Source organism: Scyliorhinus torazame, chromosome 20 (assembly GCF_047496885.1).
Source record: "Scyliorhinus torazame isolate Kashiwa2021f chromosome 20, sScyTor2.1, whole genome shotgun sequence".
NCBI lineage: Eukaryota > Metazoa > Chordata > Chondrichthyes > Carcharhiniformes > Scyliorhinidae > Scyliorhinus > Scyliorhinus torazame.
Genome location: NC_092726.1, coordinates 14,827,050 through 14,845,228, shown reverse-complemented (window position 1 = coordinate 14,845,228; position 18,179 = coordinate 14,827,050). Strand labels below are relative to the sequence as shown.

At 49.4% G+C, this 18,179-nt stretch overlaps 1 protein-coding gene across 1 annotated transcript in view; it reads left to right on the top strand.

Moving 5' to 3' along the window:
* Window positions 1-18,179, top strand: part of LOC140396897 (inactive carboxypeptidase-like protein X2) — a 118,939-nt gene that overhangs the window by 47,352 nt on the left and 53,408 nt on the right. Inside the window, exons 7-9 of the mRNA XM_072485744.1 lie at window positions 497-577; window positions 6,445-6,519; window positions 16,725-16,834. Of these exons, the coding sequence (XP_072341845.1) occupies window positions 497-577; window positions 6,445-6,519; window positions 16,725-16,834 (266 nt within the window). The remainder of the gene's footprint in view (window positions 1-496; window positions 578-6,444; window positions 6,520-16,724; window positions 16,835-18,179) is intronic.

The following is an 18,179-nucleotide window of genomic DNA, read 5'->3' as shown; positions in this document are numbered from 1 at the left end:
CTGGCATGGCAACGAGCTGTCAGTGGTTTGCTCCGTGGAATATGTTCAAGTGTTGCTCCACCTCGTTAGTGGTGAGCTGCCGAGCGCAGTCCTGGCGAATCAGCCGGCGGGATAGTCATTTGCAGCATCAAGCCCGTGGGGCTCCATTAAGTGGTCTAATTAACGTTAAGACACCGGTGCTGGCCATGCCAGGTCGGCTGTCGGGAAACCTCCGGCATTTCCTCCTCCTACCACACTTAGAACAAATTTAGTTAGATGGCATCTATGGTGAAAGTGGGATGCCGGTAAAGATCCTAGACAAAATGAGTTTGCAGTCTTCCACTTGCTTGTGGGCTTTCACAATTCCAAAACAATGCACAATATTCACCAAGACAAATTGTCGAGCTGTGAACAGCAATGAATGAAACTGAGGTATATCACCTTGAATCCAGAAGTATTCCTGGCTCGAAAGCAAATACTGATTAATGCAACATGAAATGGATTGTGTGTTTTTCAGTGCAACCGAAAGAGCCCGAATCTGATGAAATAGACAACTATGACGATCTCTGGGAGGAATACCCTTGGTTCGAAGATAACTGTAGGTATTTTTTATGATGGTGATACATGCTGTTGTTTTCTGTCTGTGATATTTCCCGGGATCCCCAACAACATAGATGATCTTTCTAATTTCTTCAATTCCCACTTAAAATCAAAAATAATGTGATGTCAGAATGGTGACTGCCTTGTCACTGCTTCCTCGGAGTGAAAGCAACAGGATGTTTCTCCCTGTGCTGCGTTTCACTCTACATTCGAATCAAAGTCATTCATTTCTTGCATGGCTAAACGCTGACATGGAGTCAGATCTAGTACAGTCACTCCTGCTGTCTTCAAACTCCTTTGACAGGCTTCTGAAATTGTTAGTCTTGGGTATTTCATTCAATATCTTATAGGTACACTGAAATAAAAAGCTGCGGAGAACTGCATCGCTCAGAACTAAATTGGATCAACATGCACTCACAAGCTACCAGTTTTATGAAATATTTCTCCATTTAAATATATTTGCCAATACGATAAATTTCAAAGACAGCTTTCAGTCTGTACCTAAAATGTCAAACTAACCAAGACCACCAGGAATTCAGGTATGCCACAGATATATTCTTGATTAGTTGCTCCCATAAGTAATCTTGTCAATTGTTTGTTATTTTGGCCGATGTGGTAGCAAGAATTGCGAGTGTACAGAGATCCGAACTGGATCCTGTGCCTTGATACACATGTTACTCTGACCTTCCTGAAGGTAGACTAAGTGGCATAAGGCACAATAACATTGTTTGGTTCCTCAGTTGCTCGAATCATGCACCATAGGCGAAACAGATACAAACCAATCCCAATAAGAGACACTTAATACAGTTAGAAAATACTGAAAATTTCAGTTTGTGTACCATTATAAAAAAGCGAAACGAGGTCGGTGAATAGTGAGAGGCCAAAAATGAGAACCGCGCCGGGCGCCAAACAATTTGCGATGCAACTGGCCCACTCCCCGAGGCGAAATCGGGATCTTGCCGTAGCGTGGCGAGAAACCAATTATCACCACTTAAGCCCAATTTCTGTACAATTAATGAGAGCCACCCCATATCCAACGGCCGCCCGTCCTTCATCGGCCTCCCCAGCAAGCGGTCATGCTGGCGCCGAATAGTCCTCCTTTGAAAAACGTGAACCTGGCGAAGGGCTTCTGTGGAGAGCTGAGGAGGTGAGGAGCCATCTTTGCTCACAGGCAAAGAGCCCGGGGATGCTGGGATTCCTGCCCCTGTGCTCGGCTGGAGGTGGGGGGACCCACCGCAGGGGTGGGCCGCCATAAGAGGGTGGGGGGAGGTACTGGGGGGAAATCGGGGGGGGCGGGGTGGGGGGAGGGGTAAACCGCGCCCTGCACCACCATGCCAATCCCTGGATCATGTGTACCCGTTCTGGCGGCAACTCCTGTCCCTGCCCATCTGACACCGACTACCCGTAACCCCCAGGCTGCCGAGGTCTCTGGCCGTGCGGCTGAAGGCTATCGCTAATAGGGAATTGGCAATTGTGGTTAAGTGGGCACTTCACACATCCCAAGTGGATTCCCATGGGTGGGTGTCATTGCCTAGCATTGCATCTTGATGCCTGGACACTATGCTTGAACACTGGTGGAGACAACATCCGAACGCCCAGGAGATAGGACACAGTTCCGGGGACCTGTCCACGGCCGGAGGGTGGGTGGGTGCCACGGGGAGGGGGAGATGCCTGGAGAGATGGGCCAAGGGTTCGGAGGTGGGCCCGCATTTCAGAAGAAAGTGACAGAGGCATCATACTGGTTGTGCACAAGGGTGTTTAATGTGTAATACAAATCCCACCTCTCATGATGGGGCGCCCACACCTACCTACCCCCACCCCCCTCCCCCGGTGCCCTCAGTGATCCTCAATGTGCTTGGCCCTCCTAGCTCTACACCTACATCTCCCCCGGATGCACAACTGAAGTGGAGACAGCCAGCAGCTTACCTTGTCCCGTGGCCTCCGATACCCCTGACGGCCGTCCTCTGGGGCCGGAGGGCCCCGGCTCACTTGTTGATGGCACATGCACAGCCATACAGCCCTGTCCTTTGTGCTAACTTCGAGACGCGACCTCATCCGAGGGGTGGAACTCAGGGGAGCTGGTGGCCACCGTCGCAGTCCATGGGATGGGTCAGGGTTGGCACTCAGCCAAGGAGTGAAATGAGGATTGGGTATGAATGAAGAGAGAGTGGAAAGTGGAGGAACATTCACAATGATCTTTTTGAAGTTAAACCAGAAGAATTGAATTGAGGCATCATAGCTGTATCAATAAAACAATAAGGTTATGAAAAAGAGGGGATGATTGGAGGTGATGTAAGTATACCTAGATAGATAACATGCTTCTAGTCAAAAGTCCGAGACAGTTGTTAGATGTCTTCCCACATTTGGGCACAATCTATATGTTTTGAACACATTGTTATAGAGTTCTACTGTATAGAGGGGGAAGGAGAAGTATGCCATGAAGATGTAGCTAAGTTTCCGAGATGCAGTGTCAGCATGAGAGGACATATAGGAATTTTATTTGAATTCAGAGGAAGGAGTGAGCCCAAGAATTTCCCTTCACAAAGAAGAACTACGGTGAAGCTATCAAAAGACAAAGGTGGAGGCTGCCAACAGGACATGCCAGATTTAGCATGAAGGTGCGCTTCCAAAGAACTGAGCAAATCTAGATTTCTACTGCCCCATCAAAGGGCAGAAGGAGATAAATCGATGATGATTCAAGTCCATTACAGTACAGACACAGTCATAGTTCAGTGCTCTGAAAGAAGGTGATGAATTCAGAGTCCAAAATTAGCAACAGAATATCTCCGAGAAAAATGAGTGGTTAATACCACAGAAGGAATAAACTGGAAAAGAGGACGGAGCTGTGCAGAATCACTGAGTTGATGTTGAAAGAAATAAGATGATGACTACTTTCAGTATAAATAGAGCTATCTGAAAGTACCTTCAAACACCCTGAAATATCTTAGATGGACAACCGCGTGGTGGTAGTTTTAAAATAATAATAACAATCTTTATTAGCGTCACAAGTAGGCTTACATTAACACTGCAATGAAGTCTTGCAAGGATTACTTCAAGTCGACAAGAATTTCCATAAGTTTAGAAGGAACTTTATGTCAGCACAAAGGAATCAGGGGACAGGGTAACAATGAGTAAATTTTCAACGAGAAAATAAATAAAAGTGAATGAGTAAGTGGTGTGGAATAAGAAAAGGTCCACAGGTATAAAACTTTCGCCCAACAGAAACATGTCATCTGAACTGGAAGCCTTATTACTGTCCAGGAAGCCAGGGATCTGATACAAATGGCACATATTTAAAAACTGATAGAGCAATATAGGAGCAGTAGAGAATGGTTCTTTCCGCAGATCAACTGTACAGTTAGAAAGGCAAAGTGAGTCTAAAATGTCATTGATGAGATTGACAAGGAGAATTCATGTTTCAAGTAACAAGGAGAATTCATGTTTGGGCAGCATGGTAGCACAAGTGGATAGCACAGTGGCTTCACAGCGCCAGGGTCCCAGGTTCGATTCCCCGCTGGGTCACTGTCTGTGCGGAGTCTGCACGTTCTCCCCACGTCTGCGTGGGTTTCCCCCGGGTGCCCCGGTTTCCTCCCACAGTCCAAAGACGTGCAGGTTAGGTGGATTGTTCATGATAAATTGCCCTTAGTGACCAAAAAGGTTGGGAGGGGTTATTGGGTTACGGGGATAAGGTGGAAGTGAGGGCGTAAGTGGGTGGGTGCAGACTCGATGGGCCGAATGGCCTCCTTCTGCACTGTATGTTCTATGTTCTATGTATTACAGACAGGAGGAGAATTAATTTAACAGCTCTGATTTCTTCTCTCACCACCTATCCATTAAAAAAAAAGGTGTTTTGATTTTTGATTTCCTTCTTATTAGTGGCGATGTATTTTCCCCAAACCTTCAGTTTTGGGATGATCCAATCGTCTATTAATAACCAAACTTGAGTTAAGATAAAATAAGAGGGTTAGTTTATTTTGCACACACTCAAAATGCAGAAAAGGGGTACGCAATGTCCCCCCTTTGCATGCATACAATAAAAGAGGGTATAAGCAAAATAAATAGGTACAGGGAAAAGACCACTTACCAAATAAGAATGATTGTTTCAAGCGAGTCCAGAGGCCAGAATCAAAAGGTATAAGGTGTGTTCCTTGAGATAGGTTATCTGGCTGAAACTGATGCAGGGTGACCCGCCTTTCCAGCAGCGCTGACGTCAGCAATGGGAGCACATAGAGATGAGCAGGCAGTGGTAAAGAAGTTCAGACATTCCAGTAGAAAACAATGCAGATGAGGGCCTTAACCTGGAGAGAGATTGGTTTCTGTTGCTGCTTTCAATGGTAGATGGCAGGCAGAGCCTGGAGTTCTGTTTCACTTGAGGTCAAACAGCGACTGACAACGGAATCCAAAAGCTGTACAATTAAAGCAATTCAAAGAGCCCAATTCTAGATCATATGACATGATGGTTTCAGGTGGAGCTATTTAGCTTAATAAAACCCATTGTGTTTTGAGCAGTCACTGTAGAACCATCAGCACGACTTTGGAGATGAGGAGTCCTGGTGGTTATGCCTTTGTCCATAATTGGCTGGTACAGAAGTCTCTTCTTCTAATCCATTCTGTTGACATGGTTGGAAGATTTATACAATGAAAGGGGTTGCATTCCAGGAGTTGGGTGAGTCCATCATCAGAAACTGCCAGAATTATCATCATGTGGTCAGCTGTGGACAATTTATCAGTGAAGCTATTTGTTCTTTCTTAAAAAAACAGAATTTAAAGACGAGAATATGGAAGTGAAACAATTTCTTTCTTCTTCATGCCTTCTCAGCGGGACACAAGAGACAGCCTTAGCAAATTGTCATAAGTGACCAGTGGAGAGAGATAGGATGACAATAGTTGACACTTCTGTCAATGAAGTTATTTGAACAGTGATGGAATTTTTCAGACGTTGTTAGCAGAGATAGAACGCAAACTAATGACAGTAAGCACCCTTCTACATTTCAGCACATTTTGGGAATTTATTGCTGCAATGATGGATTTATTGTACTCTTTTCCTTGAGTATTACCTTCGGTGACTCAGGTCAGAATCATTCCATGATCTTTGTTGCAGTTTGTTCCAACAAGAGAACAGACACTGCAGGGGATTCCAAATGATAATAAATAAGTAAATTGCAATGTTTGAAATAATTAAGTTATAAAAGGTATATTTGACATTGAATCCTTGTAAGATTAAATGTTTTATAAATTGAATAATAATAATGAGGGAGTCCCACCTGTTATGGGACAAAATCATAGAGATTAGGAGATCCAAGATTTAATCATCAATCCAGCAGCATTTGGGAAAGTATATTCGTCCCCAACACCGCTGGGCTTGAAAGGAAAGATATTAGTTCGGAATTCCATCACTGATCATTATTCATTGACACCAGCTGAAAAGCATGCATGTGTGAATATCAAATGAGAACAGAATTAGACTACCTGTGCTCACCTCCATCAAATTGGATGCCAACATCAATCTTGAACACTCACATCTAAATAATGGCTACTTGGGTGGCATTCTTCTGGACCATGGGTGTCCAGACCACAAAAATGTTTTCCACAGTCATTGCCTTCAACAGGGAAAAATTTTGGAAAAGAAAGGTGTACTGAGTGCTCAGAGACTTAAGGTCTGGACTCTAGAATTTAGGGTTAGGAAATGGACTGGATAAGCTTAGACTGAGGGTTACAATATGGACTGGACAATTTAGGTGGTGGGGTTGCAAAATGGATTGACACACGATTCAAATGGTTATGAAAAGCACTGTACACTTGTGATTCAGATGATTACGGGTGCATAAGAATGGCTGCAGTGACATATTGTTCTATATTTTGCAGTGGAACCCAAGAAACCAGATAAGAAGACTCCTGAAGAGATAGACCCAGATGAATATTTGCCACCACTTGGAAAAAGTGAGAGAAATTCTTTTGAGGGATTGATTGTTTGGACTTTACTGTTAATATTTATCCCCATTCATTTGTCCAGTTCGCATTGTACTTTATTCAGTTCAGTGGTACAGGCCAGCTACACTCACTGTCCAGTCCAGAAGATATGTTCAAGTCTTTTAAAGTGTCAACAGGGTTGAGTGGAGTCAAATCAGGAAGCAATATTTTCCTTCGGAGGCGAGTAATGATCTGCAACTCTTTTATCCAGAAGGCTGTCAAACATTTTCAAAATTTGGACCTTTTGAAACTCGGTCAAGCATTCATGACTGGTTCCACTATAACAACAGCCCTTGGGAAATGTCAACAATGAACTTCAGCAGATTTGACATTTAAACGGACCATCCTTCAAGAGCATTTATACCTCCTTCATAAATTCATGATTCCACCTGCAGGATAAGACCCTTGAAACAGCAACAGTTTCTGCTGTGTGATTCACAGCCAGTATCGTCTGCCATCAAAAATGGTAGCGGCCGGAAATGGTTCTGGGACTTCTGCCTCCAGGTCCGACCTACCATTTTAAATGGTATCAGAAGTCGTCCTAACTCTAAAGAAATCTGGCCCACAGTCTCACTCTTTTTTTTGTTAATTTAGAGTACCTTCTACATTTTTTCCAACTAAGGGGAAGTTTTTTTACATTTTTGTTTCTTTTATTAAAAATAAATTTAGAGTACCCAATTCATTTTTCCAATTAAGGGGCAATTTAGCGTGGCCAATCCACCTACCCTGCACATCTTTTGGGTTGTGGGGCGAAACCCACGCAAACACGGGGAGAATGTGCAAACTCCACACGGACAGTGACCCAGAGCCGGGATCGAACCTGGGACCTCGGCGCCATGAGGCGCCATGTGCTAACCACTGTGCCACCGTGCTGCCCCGCCAGTCTCACACTCTTATGAGATGTTAGAGATTCCACTCGATTCTATACTCACTTCCTTTAATATCAGCTGACAAAATAGTGCAGACAGATTGTTGTATTCATTTGGTTGCTGTTTTAACATCTCCAGAAGAAAGAAAACGACCATGGAGTCATAGTGTCTCCAAGTTAAGTCTAAAGTCCGAGATCTGTACACCCTCTGTTCAAAGACTGCCATTGATGTGTTGTGTGAAGCAGCAGCCCAAATTTTCACATGTCTTTCATAATATGACATGTATTTCCTCAAGCATAGTATGTTTATAATGACTGCCACTAACTCTGATCTGATTTTGTTCCTAAATACCGTTATGGTACTAACCTCACCCAAAGTCAATATTTCTTGAGATTTTAGAAAGTGTTGCATTATTGTTGGCATTAATGCCCACCTTTTCATTGAACTGCCACATACGTCACCAACTCTAAGCCAAAGCCAGACCAGACGCAATATAGCACCATTGTACCCGCCAGAAGTACATGGATAATATCTAGAATTTAGAATAGAATCATAGAATTTACAGTGCAGAAGGAGTCCATTCAGCCCATCGAGTCTGCACCAGCCCTTGGAAAGAGCACCCTACTTAAGCCCCACGCCTCCACCCTATCCCCCTTTATCCCCGGAACCCAGTAACCCCACCGAACCTTTTTTTGGACACTAAGGGCAATTTAGAATAGCCAATCTACCTAACCTGCATGTCTTTGGACTGTGGAAGGAAACAGGAGCACCCGGAGGAAACCCACGCACACGGGGAGAACGTGCAGACGCCACACAGACAGTGACACAAGCCCGGAATCGAACCTGAGACCCTGGAGCTGTGAAGCAACTGTGCTGACCACTATGCTACCATGTTATATAATGGATTTTAACTCTCCCACGGTTCCAGACTTGCCTGCTGTGACAGGATTGTCCTAATTCCCCTTCAGTGGACCTGGTAGCTTCTGGATGCTGACACAGTGCAGAGTGCTGGTGGTCCTAACAACAGAAAAATAAAATTCCAATCATGACATTTCATGTCAAACAATTAATTGCAATTGACAAAGTGAAAACCCATTGTGCTTTGGGTTACTGCAGACTGCATGAGGTTAACCATTTCAAAGCTTTAAATTTGTTGCAGCTGAATATTATTCCCTTCCTCCATTCATATAAATTACATTTGTTTTCTTTCATGGCACATACAGTGGTACCACTGGTCTCACTCTGGTGCATTCATAACGTGGTCAAACAGGTTGATTAGAAACCTGTAAATCCTTCCAATATGCCTGTTGGCGAGTGGGACAGATTCCTGGTCAGCCATACATAGAACATACATAGAACTTAGAACAAACAGTGCAGAAGGAGGCCATTCAGCCCATCGTGTCTGCACCGACCCACTTAAGCCCTCAGTTCCACCCTATCCCCTTAACCCAATAACACCTCCTAACCTTTTTGGTCACGAAGGGCAATTTATCATAGCCAATCCACCTAACCTGCAAATCTTTGGACTGTGGGAGGAAACCGGAGCACCTTGAGGAAACGCACGCAGACACGGGGAGAACGTGCAGACTCCGCACAGACAGTGACACAGCGGGGAATCGAACCTGGGACCCTGGCGCTGTGAAGCCACAGTGCTATCCACTTGTGCTACCATGCTGCCCTTAAAGCAATGGCAAACCATTGCAGTATTTTGCCAAGCCTAATCCTGGACCAATCCAATGGAAGACAATGGTCGCCAACACCCACTTAGGCCATGGTACCTGAAGGAGGAGGCACACAACAATGACAAATAACACAATGCTACCTGCTCTAAAAGATCACCACATATCGCAATCTCAAACAATATATAGTAGAAAAGGCCTCAGCTTTAACATGAAAAACATCGACAAAAATTTATCCTTTTCCAACATCTGCACATAGCTACTTAAAGAATGTAATCGAAATTTGTGACAAAAATGACAAGTTATTAACAAATATGGAGATAATAAATGCATACACTGATATCAGTACCAACAATCAAAACAGCTGTCGAGTTTTGATACAAATAACACAAGGCCCTATTCAAGGTAGTGAGGCTCTGCCCAAGGCTATCTGCAATTCTTTTCCTTCAGGTGCCACATTTTGTAATATCGGTGATTGGTTCTCTACTTTTACAGTCTTTTGTAATGGCCAACATCTTGCTGTTTTTCTCAAATCTTGGACCTGTTCTGTTTCTTAGGCTTGTCAGTGTATTTCCTTATTCACCATCTTATTGCTCTGCTGCCCTCAATTTCACCAGTTGCTGCCAGATTTTCTAGTTTCTCTCTCCTAAGTATGTGCCCAAGGGATTGCAGTTGGAATTAAGTCTGGAACTAGACACCCATTAAAGGTATATCAGACCCTGAGTTTAACTTGCCAATGACCAGTGAGATATTCCAGATTCCCTGCGATACTCCAAATCAGCTCCCAGGAGAAATTCAATGCTTCGACGACCTGTCATCTGAACCAATGATGGCAACCAAGAAGGCTACCAGGATATCTGAGTAATAATCCAGTTCTGTGGTGCTAATTATTGCCCCTGAACAACAGTCCAGGCTCTCCTGCCAGTTATTGCACTGGAATAATAATCCATACTGCTCCTACTAGTTCTTGTCTCTGAAGAGCAAACCAGTTCTGTAGTGAATGAAATGAAATGAAAATCGCTTATTGTCACAAGTAGGCTTCAATGAAGTTACTGTGAAAAGCCCCTAGTCGCCACATTCCGGCGCCTGTTCTGGGAGGCTGGTACGGGAATTGAACCGTGCTGCTGGCCTGCCTTGGTCGTCTTTAAAAGACAGCGATTTAGCCCAATGTGCTAAACCAGCCCCAGATATTCATTGCTCGCTCATTGCTATCATTGAAGTACCGTGTTGTTACAGATCACAAATAGCATTTTATCATTATTTTATTACCCCTAAATACTAACCTTGTACTCTATTGCTAGTTATTGTTGCCGAATAGCAGTTCTGACCAATGTAATGGGCGTGATTCTCCGATGCCGCGCCGGTTGGGAAAATCGCCTGCCGCGCCATTTTTCCCCGCGCCGCCGGTCCGACGCCCTCCCGCGATTCACCCAAACGGCGCGATCGGCCCCGTCGAGTTCTGCGCGGCGCAGGCCGGAGAATCGCCCAAGACACCCAAAATGGCAATTCCCCGCTACCCCCGCTATTCTCCGGCCCGGGTGGACCGAAGTCCTGACGGCATGACCCCAGTTCACACCTTCGCCATTCACACCTGGTAAATAAAGTCGTCAGCCAGTCGTGCTGGCTGACGCTGAGCAGTGAGGAGGTGAGCGGACTGTTCCGGAGCTCCTGCAGACCGGGTCGGCTTCCCCGAGAACGCTGCGGCCAACGGGGGTGGGGGTGGGAGGGGGGGTGAGGGAGGGAGTGGAGGTGGGAGGGGGTGAGGGAGAGTGTGGAGGGTGTCGCCATCCGCGGATGCCACATGTCAGCCACCCTGATATGGCAGGACGGTGACGAGGACACGGCCGCAGGTTGTCGTGTGGCTGATGGGCACAGGCGACTGGCACACTGGTGAGGAGGACGGTGTGAACTGCCTGTTGGACTCAGACAGTAACCAGGCGTTAGGCTGGCTGCGTATCTGCAGCGCGACCAGGCCACCGGGGCACACAGATATCCCATGCAACCCGGCTGGCGAAGTGTGGAAGAACCTCCGTGTAACATGTTGTTTCTCTGCCCCCCACCACCCTCCTGCAGGTCACCATGTATGCCAACCAGACAGCGATGTTCACTGCCGTGGTTGGAGCCGCAGCTCTGCAGGTGGCCATCCGGCAGCGTAGACGCAGACGGCCAAGAGTGACTGCAGATGCAACGGCTGCTGCTGCTGCAGCAGAGGGGATGGCCGCGGAGTGGCCCGTCGTCGTCGTGCAGGCCGCAGGCGCTCAGGCCCGGAATGTCCAGGGGGATGCCGAGGGGAACATTGACCCCCCGACGGCGAGGAATGCACAGGAAGCGGGCACTGATATCGAAGTGCTTGGGGGGGAGGAGGAGGAGGAGCCACTGATGGTGGTGCCAGGGCGCCACAGGCATCCAGCAAGGCCTAGGGTGTACTGTGACAGAATGTCGTTCGAGGCCCTACCGGACATCACATGCAGGAGGAGACTATGGTTCAGCAGGGAGACGGTCGCACATATATGCCACCTCGTGGCGCACCTCGCACCACTTGGAATGGGTGGAGGACATGCGATACCAGTCTCCGTCAAGGTGACGGTGGCCCGAAACTTTTACGCTCCCGGTTCCTTCCAGGTGCCGAGCGGGGACCTATCCGGGATCTCACAGGCATCGGTCCACAGGTGCATCTGCATCAGGGCCATGACCGACGCCTTGTACGCCATCGCGGACAGGTACATTAAATTCCCCAAGGACCGAGCACAGCAGGAAGCACGGGCACGTGGATTCGCCAAGGTGGCCGGGATACCGATGGTCCAGGGTGTCATCGATGGTGTGCACGTCCCCATGCGCCGGCCTGCAGACAACAGGAAAGTGTTCATGAACAGGAAGGGCGCATACTCCATGAACATTCAGGTGGTGTGCGACCCCCACATGAAGATCATGCACGTGTGTGCAAGGTACCCCGGGAGTGTGCATGACGCGTACATTCTGGCACAGTCGTCCATCCCCGCAATGTTCGATGGATGCCCCACCCGGCTGAGGGGCTGGTTGCTGAACGACAGGGGCTATCCATTGAGGTCATGGCTGATGACGCCAATACGGAGGCCTCAGACCAACGCGGAGAGCCTATACAACGAGGCACATGCAGCAACCAGGGGTGTGGTGGAGCGGTGCTTCGGCCTGCTGAAGGTGCGATTCAGATGCCTGGACCGCTCCGGAGGAGCCCTGTCGCATAGTTGTGGTCTGCTGTGCGCTGCACAACATTGCCACAAAGACGGGAGATGCACTGGTGGAGGAGTCGGAGGGAGGACCCGACGGCACCGGAGCTGACGCAAACGAAGGGGAGGAGGGTGGTGTGCATCAGGGTGGGGGGAGGGGTGCAGGACACAGACACTGCCCGGGTGCTGGTTACGTCCAGGAGGCTGCGTGACGGCACCGTCAAGGACAGTGGGCACGTGACGCGTTGGTGGCCGCACGGTTCACGCACCATGTGGGAGGGATTCGCTGAACACTGCCACATGCACCGCCAGTCCTGCACACGGGCACCACACTGCATCCACCGCACCCCCCCCCCCACCGCGTACACGGCACCAATTCCACATCACCTTACCACTGCGGCACTACGGGATTGCACAACATTGATGATTGTGTAAGCGGTTGTGATCAGTGCCATGTTGAATGATGACAGCCCGCTCTGCGATGAGCTGTGAGCTGAGATTGGCCAGCCAAGGTCTGACTCATGGCTATAGCTGAACCATGCACTCCGGTGGTCACAGCCTTCATAACGGACATTTCATCACATGCCCGTGTGGGGTAGGTGGCGGAGTGCCGAGGACTACGGTGTCCGATTTTGGGAGGCAGGGGGGAAAGGGACAGCACATCCGGCACCGACGTTGAACCGCTCGTTAACCACAGCGCCACTCGGTCACCCTCACGAGCCCCCGACACCGGACATAGCACAGAGTCTTACAAGTTAAGTGCAACAGTGAGTTTACTTGTGACATTCACATACAGGTGCCCTGCCCCTACAACTAAACTGTGCCCTGCACCCGTGCCAACTTATTATGTGCCTAACTTCTTTGCATTACGGGCCCTACCACTACGTCTAGGTGTCTCCCCAGATGGTACAACAGGAGTGGAGGCGGACTGCTGAGAATCGCGCCCTGCGACATGGCTCCCCGTCGGCACGCATTTCCTGTGGCGGACCGGCTTCGATGGGCCAGGCTGCTCGGCGGGCGTGCTGGATGGCGTGGTGCCACCCTGTCCTGCCCGCTGCCCACCAGATGCGCCAGGGACGGAACGGGGGGAGGCCGAGTGTTCCGGGATGTCCCTTGCTGGAGTTACCGGGATGGGCCCCAGAACCTCCTCCTCCCTCGGGGAGCCCTGTGGCCCCCGGACCTCACTGTGGGACGGAGGTGCGCTCAGAAACATGCCCCGTCGCACCACTGACACCTGGCGCTGCCAGTCCTGGAGCCCTACAGCAGTATCGGCCACTATCCGAATGTTCGCAGAGACGGAGCTCAGGGAGTGCGACATTCCTGCCATGGACTGTGCTATCTCAACCTGTGAGTGCACTACGCCATCCATCACGTGCGCCAGGCGGTCTATGCTCACCGCGACTGACTGCTGGGACTGTGCCATCGCCTGCTGGGACTGGGCCATGGCATGGTGAGACTCGGCCAGGGCCTGGAGAGCGGCGGCAATGTCCTGTTGGCTCTGTGAGATGGCTGCCTGTGAGAGGGCAGCCCTCTCCTGGGCCATGGATGACGCGTGCACGTGAAGCCCAACGCCTTGCAGAACCTGACCAATGGCCAAAACCGTTTCACCCATTGCCTCCACCGCAGACGCCACCCGTGCAGTGTCGGCCTGGGTAGTTGCGATGAGCGGCACCACTCCCTGCTCCTCGACGCGAATGGACTCCTCCAACTGCGTGTGCAGGTCCTGAAAGATGGCCCTCATCCTGTTATTCAGTCCCTCGGTGTCCACATGCATCGGTTGTCCAGGTGGGTCAAGTACATCCAGGAACCCGGGAACTGTGTGCTGGGCCTGGGCTGCCCTCCAACCGTCCAACCCCTCGGCTGCTCTAAACTCCACCTGCTGTACCTGCTCGGTTGTGTGGTGCGCACCAGACCGTGACCCGGGAGCCTCATCATTTATCTGCCCAACCGAGGTGAGTGTCTCTGCGATGGTGGATGGTGTGGGAGACAGCAGTGCCGCTAGCTCGAGGTCATCGTCCGTTAGGAAGTCTGGTGTGTACTGGTCCCCCTCATGGCCCGGCGCTAGGTGCATGCGGCCCATGTCATGTTGCCCTCCAGGTGAATCCGTGGACTGTGTGACCATTCTCTGTGCGTAATCTTCACTGTCCATCCTGTGCCCCTCAGTATTGTCTCTGGCCGTCGTATGTGCGTCCCCATCCAGCGTCCCAGACTGAGAGGATAAAGCATCAGAATTAGGCGGGTATCATCAGGGCGTGCAGATATAAGCTATATTAATGCTGGGTGAGGAGACAGTTGGAGCCACGCCATGGCATCTATCCAGGGGGGGTCCCGGTGCTCTTGTGGGTCGAGTACAACGTTGTGCACCCTGAACCCTCCCCCACCCTCCCTTGTGCATGGGAAGGGGGGGGGGGTTGTGACCCGGGGGCACCCTCATGGCACTTACCTTGGCAGCCCGAGTGAGGTCATGCAGCTTCTTCCGACACTGCTCCCCGGACCGGGGGGTGTGCCCCACAGCACCCACAGCGGTGCCAACTTCACGCCAACCGTGCCTCATCCTGCTGGACAGCTGGTGATGCCCACGTCTTGGGCAGATGGTGGCCCTTCGGCTTTCAACCTCATCGAGGAGGGTGTCCAGGTCCGTGTCCCAGAACCTCGGTGCGGCTCGTCGGGGCTCAGCTATCTCTCCTCCTTCTCCTCCTCCTGGGTCCTTCCGTGCGTGGATCGCGCCATTTATGGCGCAGCACCGTGTCATTCGGGCGTCGCGCGCTTACGACGCTGCTTTCGCGCCACGCCCCCCGAGTTCCTCGCGGCCCCGCTCCCAGCCCATTTTCGGGCCCTGAATCGATGGTGACCGTTTCGCACCGTCGTCACGACGGCGTGGGCACTTAGTCGCGGGAGCGGAGAATCGCGCCCCCTGTATTTCATTATTGCACTAGTTAGTAGTATGGTGCTCGATTGTCATTTCTGCTGATTGTACTCTCATCCTATCACCACAGTTGTTTCCAGTTTCCTGTTTTTAATCCAGTTTCCTGGATTTTACTGGACATACTATTTAGTTGGCCAAGCACAAAGATTGTGATAGTAATGGTTTCAAGACTTGGCTCTCTGGAGGATACACTGCATTCATTAATTAGATTAAGAATTTAAAAGTTATGTTTTAGCACTGTGCAGTATGTTCGATTCCAATTTTAGAACTAACACAAGTAAACAATTTGTTCTCAAAGTGCCCACTGCAGACTTTGTGTTCCTCTCATGACTTAGGTTAAATGATCAAAAGATTAAACTGTTCCTTGTGTTGTTTGCTCAATTTTGATTTCAAGTTTTTCTTCTACAGTAATTCCAGTAATTGACATGCATGTTCTGGACAAGTATAGCTTTGTAGGCAACAGACTGCCATGATGGAGCCAGGGTGAATGGGCACTAGATTGTCTTGACTGAGCAGGGAGATGGAGGTACTAGATCATAGAAATGCTAGAGTGCAGAGGGAGGTCATTCGGCCCATTGAATCTGCACCGACCCTTCAAAAGAGCACCCTACTTGGGCCCAATATTTCACCCTATCCCCGTAACCGCACCGAACCTGTACATCTTTAGATCCTAAGGGGCAACTTAGCATGGCCAATCCACCTGACCTGTACATCTTTGGGAGAAACCCACGCAGACACAGGAGAATGTGTAAACTCCACATTGATCCGAGATGGGGCGGCACAGCGGTTAGCACTGCTGCCTCACAGTGCCAAGGACCCGGGTTCGATCCCGGCCCTGGGTCACTGTCCGTGTGGAGTTTGCATATTCTCCCCGTGTCTGTGTGGGTCTTGTTCCCGCAACGCAAAGAGGTGCAGAGTAGGTAGATTGACCACACTAAATTGCCCCTCAATTGGGAAAAAAATGAATTGGGTACTCAAATTTTTTTTTAAAAAGACAGTCCCGGGACCACGTCGCTGTGAGGCAGCAGTGCTAACCACTGTGCCGCCCCAGATGGTCCTGACAGAGCATGAATATGCAAACACTAGATTCATAGCAAAGCACTTGTATGCAGTGCTCATCTCCCCTTGCATAGTTTTGATGTGCATCTTCTGTGCGGCGTATAAACGTGGAAGCACTGAATTATATACATTGCCAAGCTGCAAGAGCATTTGATATAATTGGTTTGTGGAATATTGGCTGGGTCACCAGCTATTTCTTTTCGATGTAAAGAAAGATTTAATTTGGAAATATCCTTTTTAATGGCTGGAATGATTAAAAGGAGACTCGTTCAGTGAACACATTCGCAATCTTACAAAAGAGCCATTTCTGTGTTCAGACATCACCAAACAGAGAATTCTGTCATCAGACAATCTCCTGTGTGAATCGTACACATTTGTATTAAAATCCAATTCTCCCATCTGTAGTTCATCACCTAACTCCATCTCTCATTTTCAGAATGTCCTCCCCTGGGTCTCGAGTCCCATGAAGTTGTTGATGAACAATTAACAGCATCTTCCTTTCTGCGACATGGACTTGGCCCTCATCGTATTCGACTTAACATGCAGGTGAGGGGGCTCAGATTTCTTTTCTTTTTTAAAATAATTTTTATTCGGGTTTTCACAAAATATCAAAAACAGAATGAAAAAGAAACCCAATAAAATTAAATACAGAACAAATTAAAACAACCCCCGTACCCCCCTCCCCCCATACATAAATAATAAATTAACACCCCGAGTTAACACAAAGCAAACATAGCAAATATATATACCCCCTCAGATCCCCCAGGGTAAATAAACAAAAATGAAATAGACCCCCCCCCCCTCCCCCGGGTTGCTGCTGCCATTGACCAATGTCTACCGTTCTGCCAGGAAGTCCAAGAACGGTTGCCACCGCCTAAAGAACCCTTGTACCGATCCCCTTAAGGCGAATTTCACCCTCTCCAATTTAATAAACCCCGCCATATCGTTGATCCAGGATTCCGCGCTTGGGGGCCTCGCATCCCTCCACTGAAGAAGAATCCTTCGTCGGGCTACCAGGGACGCAAAGGCCAGAATACCGGCCTCTTTCACCTCCTGCACTCACGGCTCCCCTGCGACCCCAAATATTGCGAGCCCCCAGCCCGGCCTGACCCTGGATCCTACCACCCGTCCTCGCTACGCCCTTCCAAAATTCCTCCAGCCCAGAACATATGAGTCTGATTTGCTGGGCTCCCTGAGCACCTAACACACCTGTCCTCACCCCCAAAAAACCGGCTCATCCTTGTCCCGGTAATGTGTGCCCTGTGCAGCACTTTAAACTGTATGAGGCTGAGCCTCACGCACGATGAGGAAGAGTTCACCTTCCCTAGGGCATCTGCCCATGTCCCCTCTTCGATCTCCTTTCCCAACTCCTCCTCCCACGTGCCTTTCAACACCACCGAGGCCACCTCCTCCTCCTGCATCACCTGGTAAGTTTCCGAGATCTTCCCCACTCCAACCCACCCCCCCTTGAGCACCCTGTCCTGTACTGTGCGTGGCAGCAGTCATGGGAATTCCACCACTTGCCGCCTGGCAAACGCCCTTACCTGTAAATATCTGAAGGTGTTCCCCAGGGGGGAGGCAATACTTCTCCTCCAGTTCACCCAGGCTCGCGAACTTCCCGTCTACAAACAGGTCCCCCAACCTTCTTATCCCTGCCCTGTGCGACCCCGAAAACCCTCCATCTATTCTCCCTGGGACAAACCTGGTTCCCCGTGTTGGGGTCCACACCGAGGCCCCAACTTCCCCCCTGTGCCACCTCCACTGACCCCAGATTTTGAGGGTAGCCGCCACTATCGGACTTGTGGTATACCTCATTGGAGGGAGCGGCAGCGGCACCATTGCCAGCGCCTCCAGATTCGTACCCTCACAAGACGCCGTCTCCAGCCTCTTC